The following is a 7,219-nucleotide window of genomic DNA, read 5'->3' on the forward strand; positions in this document are numbered from 1 at the left end:
CTCTTTTTAATCTGAATGTGTATGCTTTTATGTCTCTCTAGGTTTATTACCCAGAGCTTTCTGTCTGGGTCTGTCAAGAACCATTTCCAGACAAGGAAATGGAGGGAAGGCTTCCTAAGGTAAGATCTCCAGCTGACATTTTGTTATGGTGTTTTTTTTTTTTTTTATTAATATAGAAACAAACAAAAACAGCTATTCCTCATTTTAATACTCGTTACTGTCTACTATAATAATCCATTAACCTGATACCATAATCCATAACCTATTATCATCTTGGAAATAACATGTAGTACAAAAAAGAAAATATCCTGATATCCTGTGATTCTTACAGTTCATATTAGCTTTCTTTCTTGATGCCTGAAGTCCAAAGCAAATTTTCATTTAAGAACAGTGGAACCAATTTGTCAAATATACATTTTACAGGTTTTTTAATTTGTTTGTTCCATTCCGATGTAGATAAATCCAAATATGAATATATCTAACTAAAAGGTCTCTTAAAAGTATAGATGATGATAATTTTTTTTGGTAATAATAACTGACTATCTGATAAAATTACCCATGAAACAAAACAGAAAGAATATTAAAAAGCTGCTATATTTTTTCTTCTAAGTTTTAGACCCCAAAGTATTTTCTATAAACGTGCTTTCATTGCTCAGACATTTACAGTGTGACAGTTCTCTGCCGTAAGAAAATTTGTAAAATTTACATTTTAGATTTCAGCAGCATTTCAAAACAACAACAAAAACATTTACCAATTTTTACTGTAGATACCTTTGAACTTTGCTTGTGAGGGTAAATTTCAATTTGACCTTAAGCAAGGAGGACTCTATTTTTTACCACTGACCTGTTGATTCTGCAATTAAAAAAAACAGAAACCAGTGAAAATACAATTTCCATTTAAAAATTTGTTAAGTATAATTGACCAATGGAAAGGACTCCCCAACTATTACTGTCATTTCAACTTTGGTAAACTATCTTGAAGTCAAGTCACTCAGTCGTGTCCAACTCTTTGAGACCCCATGGACTGTAGCTTACCAGTCCATGGAATTTTCCAGGCAAGAATACTGGAGTGGGTTGCCATTTCCTTCTCCAGGGGATCTTCCTGACCCAGGGATCGAACCCAGGTCTCCTGTATTGCAGGCAGATGCTTTACCGTCTGAGCCACCAGGGAAGCCCAAACTATCTTACTTGCCCTTAATGGTTTCAGCAGTTCCCTACCTTTTACTGACAGGCAGACATTAGTTAAAAAGATTATGTTGACTGGCAGTTTGCATTGAAAGAAAACAGTCCTAAATCACTTTTAATCTTTCAGAGAATTTCTGAAGGTCAAAGTCGAAATCATTGGCAAGAAAGTATGTGAACTAAATGATTTGGTCCCTGCCTGGGCTAGACTTTTTCTGATCTTGTAGAGTTGGAGTGGAAGTGAGCAAAACTACAGGAGCTTTATTTAAAACACACTCACACCCCACCACTGCACCACCAGGGCTGCAGTAGTCTAGACATTCTTTGCTGGACCACTTCAGGGCATAATTTCCCTGAGTAGCTGAGGGTAAGATGTGATCGTGGAAGGGAAGAGGGGGAGTATGGCTTTTTCATTAGTTTTTGCCCCATTCAGGAGTCCAGAGTTCTTGTCTTTAATACTGGTAGCATCAACCAGACAAGCAAGACTGGCCAAATTCTTCAGTGAGGTCAGCATCCCTCCCTTTCCTCTTGAAAGGGCATCTGAGTCCTGGGCCTTGTCTGCATTGAGGTATGCTCCAGGGGGCTGGTGGAACCTGGAATCCAGGTCTTCTGTTATTTTGAGTTCTTTCCTCTCTAAATATATGAATAGTATTTTAAGCATAATATATTTGTCCTTTTTCTAGCTGTTGCCTTCTGGAAAAGTACATCTTTGCATAATCATAAGAAAAACAACCCTGGCTTACTTGGCCCAAAACACATTATTGAGTAACTGGGGGGACTCATGTACTAACAGTCATCAGCAGGGAGAGCCACCCAGGAGCACAGTCTAGGGGGGGCCCCTGGACACGTATCTGTATCTCCTTCTCCAGCCTTTTGGTTTATTCAAGTTCCTCAGTCCTGTAGGGACTATTATATGAAGGATGATGGAGGAAAATAGGACAATTTTTGCATAAAATTCTCCCAAGGTCTAACCTGTAGAAATAAGACATCTTCCTGTCTCCTCTTTGAAATACCTCCTTCTCTTGTTGCAGAAGCTTGAAATTCCTTCAATGGGTACAAAGATATCTTTTTTTCTTTCTTTCTCTCTCTCTTTCTTTTTATGAATGAATAGGAGGTAGGGACTGAAATCTAGTGAATTCCAGCCTCCAAAGGGAGGATGCACAGAATGTTAGCTCCCCAGAAGCTCCCCAGGGTGTCTCATATCAGAACTCCCTGCAAGGCTTGTCACCACTGCTCTGCTGTCCCCCAGTCACTTGGGTGGCTCCCATATAGCATGTTAATTTTAGGACAGGCTGGAGGGACTGCTTTTGTCTCTGTTGCCTTAAAATCTAATAGAATGTTCAGTCCGTAGTAGGCATGCAGAATGTGAATAATGAAGGCAGGATACATCTGAATATTTGGGGGTCTTGAAAGAGAGAAAATAAATACTAAAAAATGGTAAATTCAAATAGAATCTCCTTCGAATTTTGTTTTCCTGGAAGAACTTCTTTCCAAATTACCCATATTCCACCCAGCTCCCACCCATCTCCCATCCATTTTGATTTTTGTTTTTTCATGGAAATATGAGAGTAGTAGGGCTGACACATATGAAGACCGACTGATGTTCTGTGCATCCACTTGGGAGCAAGTCTGAAGTAGGCAGTTTTAAGGCCAGCCGTGATGTTAAGTGAAGCGTGTTAGGAACTTCTGATTTCCTTTTCTAGGCCTATGACAGTTAGCATTGAATTCTTCATCTGTCTAAAACTTGTTTGTCATATCCAGAACTGTGATGCTGACTGGCTGACACAAGAAGAGAAGCAAACATTATTTTAAAGACATCGGGTTTCAGTGGATTTCTTTTTTAAATAGTGGGATTGCATGCCAAAATTTCAAAATTGAAATTATTTTCACAAAAGAAAGGAATTGCTTGATATAATGCTTTTGGATATTTTTCTGGATCCTTTAGGACATGTAAATGATGAATAAAATTTTAATTTTCTGGTTTGGCCCTTTTGGCATTTAATGATACCAAAACAACCTCTAAATCACAGACTAAGACTGGAGCATTAAAGTACATACAGAGTGGATTTTATATACATTCTGAAAATGTTACATGCTCTAAAACTCTGAGATTTTTTTTTAAAAGTTTATATAAAACAGATGTTTAATATGAGAACTCTGTACGGTAAATAAAACTTCGTAAAGCTGAATTCTCTGTTACATTTAGTTCCCTCTGCGGTTGCTGAGTGAACTGAACAATTTGGTTTCAAGTTGTTTGGGTGTCTCTGATTTCTGAATTCTTCAGTTCAGCCGCTCAGTCATGTCCAACTCTTTGCAACCCCAGGGACTGAACCTTGCCAGGCTTCCCTGTTCATCACCAACTCCTGGAGCTTTCTCAAACTCATTGAGTTGGTGATACCGTCCAACCATCTCACCCTCTGTCGTCGTCTTCTTCTCCTGCCTTCGATCTTTCCCAGCATCGGGGTCTTTCCAATGGTCAGTTCTTTGAATCAGGTGGCCAAAGTATTGGAGCTTCAGCTTCATAATCAGTCCTTCCAATGAATTTTCAGGACTGATGTCCTTTAGGATTGACTGATTTGATCTCCTTGCAGTCCAAGGGACTCTCAAGAGTCTTTTCCAACACCACAGTTCAAAGGCATCAATTCTTTGGTGCTCAGCTTTCTTTATGGTCCAACTCTCACATCCATACATGACTACTGGAAAAACCATAGCTTTGATTAGATGGACCTTTATCAGCAAAGTAATATCTCTGATTTTTAATATGCTGTCTACATTGGTCATAGCTTTTCTTCCAAAGAGCAAGTGTCTTTTAATTTGAAGGCTGCAGTTACCGTCTGCAGTGATTTTGAAGCCCAAGAAAATAAATTCTGTCACTGTTTCCATTGTTTCCCCATCTATTTGCCATGAAGTGATGGGACCGAATGCCATGGTCTTAGTTTTTTGAATGTCGAGTTTCTTAAAAAGATTCAAATATGGTAATTTGTAAATTACAAAGCATGATTATCACTTTAACCCAAGTACCTATGTCCAGTCAAATTGGCTTATTATAACTATCCTTTTAGAACATGTGGCCTTAACAAAAAGAAAACAACAACAACAAAAAATCCCAACAGATCTTTTAAAACCATAATGGATTTTTTTTTTTTTTCCTCTAGAAAATTCCTGTACTTAATCGTTAGGCTAAAAGAGACTCTTGCCATACGTTCACTGTTTTCATTCCTGAGTGGGGCATAACATCTGGTTTTGATAAGACCTTTATTTTGTGTCATCGCTTGGGTAGATGGGCCCCCTTGTCCTGTCCTCCTGCTGTTTGATTGTGGTGGGGATCTCCTCCCTGTGGGCGCTCAGTGGGTCCTCAGTCACAGTGTATTTGGATTCTCCTAGTCAGATACACAAATCCTCGCCCATCAGGATTGTGAGGATAGACTAGAAGAGCTGCCGTCAGTCCCAACTAGCTGAGTCTCCCGCTCTCTGGCCCTGGTTTCCCTCTTGTCGCCTCCCCAGCCCCCGCCCACATGATTTCCCTCCCAAACACTCGCCTGTCTTTAGCGCCCACTTTTGGTCCTCACTGTAAGGCCTGTAGGGCCTGGGCCACTTGCTTCTAGAATAAAATGTTCATAAATTATATTTGTTGCAGTTGTGATATGCTTTAAATATTTTTACTATGTATTATAAAACAATTATCCCTTTCCACCACAGCCATTCAACTCTTAAAAAAAAAAAAAACACACCCCAAAGCATTAACACTCTAGGAACACTTCTCACCCAGCCTTCTGTCAGGCCATATTTGATCTCAGAGACTGTCTGTAGAATCCTGACTTTGGGGAATGCTGCCTCCCACATGGCTGGGCTCAGCCCTTAGAAAAGCACTTGATTCTACTGCAGCCAAGGTAGCTAGTGTTTAATTACTTCATGCCCTCACAGACCTAATATTTACATTCAGGTGAACTGTGTTTAATATGTAAACTCTGCAAACTGTTGGGACTTCAAGGATAAAAGTTGGGAGGAAGAAGCAAAAATGTTCAAATGGTTTTCAAAGCATGACTCAGTGTGATTCTTTCTGTGTCTGTCTGTCTGTGTGCTCTTCAGGGAAGACTTCCTGTCCCGAAGGAGGTGAACCGCAAGAAGGATGGCGAGATCGGGGCTGCCTCCCTGACTCCACTTGGCAGCCATGCACTCCACTCCCCAGGAACCAGTTACCTCCACTCTTTTTAATCACCTCCATTTGTATTACATATGGTGTATGGGTATTGATGAGGTCATGGTATCATATATGGGATTTTTTTCTGTGTAAATCATCAAGTATAAGAAGAAACTATGGGACTCTGAGCCTTGCTTTAGAGATTGTACAGTGGACAAATAGGTATCATCAAACCAGTTTTTAATCATTCTGACTCAAGTGAAAACGCTCCGAATTTCACACTGTGAATCCACGTTTACAACCCCTACAGGTGGGCCTTCAGGCCTGGTTCGCTACGACGACGTCTTCCACAACTCAAACTCTCTCCGCTCTCACACAACCGGTCCACTTCTGCCTTTTCACTCACACAGCTCCTGACTGCTCTTGCAGAGGCTGAGAGTCCCCCCCCTTTTTTTTTTTTTCATTTAGATGTAACAAGCCTAGTAGTTTATGTTCATCAACTGTCTGTATATCTCTATATTTTATCCATGTACTCTTTTGATGTATAGCAGTAGTTTGAAACTCATTGTTTCCTTGTGGTAAGTGACCGAGATGCTGCCACAGGGCCCGAGACACTGATGAATGGTGCTATTTTGGACTTTCAACATGCTCCTTGGCGAGGTAGCTCTGATGGAGTTAGTTTTTATTTTCATGTTCTAAGAAGGTGTTGGTACTCTGTCTCCCTGAATGTCGTTCTCTAGACTGGATTGACTTGTCCTGTGTCTTCAGTGTGGCTTTCTTCTTCAGCGCTGTAGGTTGAGCGAGTGCCGCCGCAGAGCGGGAGGCGCCCGTCTCCCGGGCTGGCACTCCCGGACGCGCAGTCACTGTAGCGGGAGCAATCACAAAACTGTAATTTCCTTACCAGACCCCTTCCTTCCGTTAGCCTCGCCTGCCTCACTTAGTGAACGAACAGCAATAATTTGACAGGCGTTTTTAGGTGTCTCTTTTGGTTCTTCCGTTTGAAAAAATATTCAGGGGGAAAGGGGCAAATTTTTTTTTTCTTTTTATAAATGCCCTCTGGGGGAAAAAAAAATTAGCATTTCAGTAGGAACATGAAAGTTACACCTTTCCCAAAAATTAGGTTGAAGAAAATGTCTTTACCAAAAAAAAAAAATTTTTTTTTTAAAGGCAGAGCACTCTTTTTCAACAGTCCTGATAAGCAAGGTGTAGATTTTACATTTTTGTCCTTGCTCCCAATGAAATGGATAAACAAAAATACAATCAGACAATACCATCAACTCATGGAATGTTGTTGTGTTAGCCAGTCTGAAAGCCCACCTTGATTTTTATATAACTGTCTTTTAGCTCTTCCTTTGACAGGGCAGGCTTTGTTCTGAACTGTTCCGCTTCTGACTGTTACACGTCGACTGACGCATGCGCTGCACTTCTTCCTTCTCTCCTCGCTCCCCATTGGCCTGAGTTTCCTGTGCATTTGCCCCCTACCTCCTTTGTTAGAGTAGGTATTTCCGCTGTGTAAATAGAGCAAGAAAACAGTATTCTGCATCTGTGGCATTTACGTAGAGTTGCAGTTGTGTACTGCTGAATATGCAGGCTTTTGTAACAATGTGATCTTTACTGATGCACTCACGACAAGTACCCAATGTATTTTAGCTATTTTAGTAGTATTTGTTCAATAAATATGCAAGCTGTATGGTAACTGGCTTGGCTCATCATTGGAAAGGCCTACTTTGGAATACTTTCACTGTCTCATGTTAATTCGTGTGCTCTCAGAGACCCAAAAGTAGATCCAAGGGCAGATATCGAAAGAGATAGAATCAGCTCTGCCTTTCATGCATTTTCCCTTCTGAGGGTTTTATGAGATGAGGGCCTAGGCAACGGCTTATTGGGATGGTATTT

General features: G+C 40.5%; 1 protein-coding gene across 6 annotated transcripts in view; it reads left to right on the top strand.

Moving 5' to 3' along the window:
* Positions 1-7,019, top strand: part of NREP (neuronal regeneration related protein) — a 33,219-nt gene extending 26,200 nt beyond the window's left edge. For all 6 annotated transcript variants that reach the window (XM_060418725.1, XM_042251959.1, XM_060418724.1 and 3 more), the window contains 2 exons: positions 42-119; positions 5,272-7,019. In XM_060418725.1, the coding sequence (XP_060274708.1) occupies positions 42-119; positions 5,272-5,397 (204 nt within the window). In that variant the 3' untranslated portion in view covers positions 5,398-7,019. The remainder of the gene's footprint in view (positions 1-41; positions 120-5,271) is intronic.
* The last annotated feature ends 200 nt before the right edge of the window (positions 7,020-7,219 follow it).

The sequence above is a fragment of the Ovis aries genome, chromosome 7, assembly GCF_016772045.2.
Source record: "Ovis aries strain OAR_USU_Benz2616 breed Rambouillet chromosome 7, ARS-UI_Ramb_v3.0, whole genome shotgun sequence".
In the NCBI taxonomy this organism is placed as follows: Eukaryota; Metazoa; Chordata; class Mammalia; order Artiodactyla; family Bovidae; genus Ovis; species Ovis aries.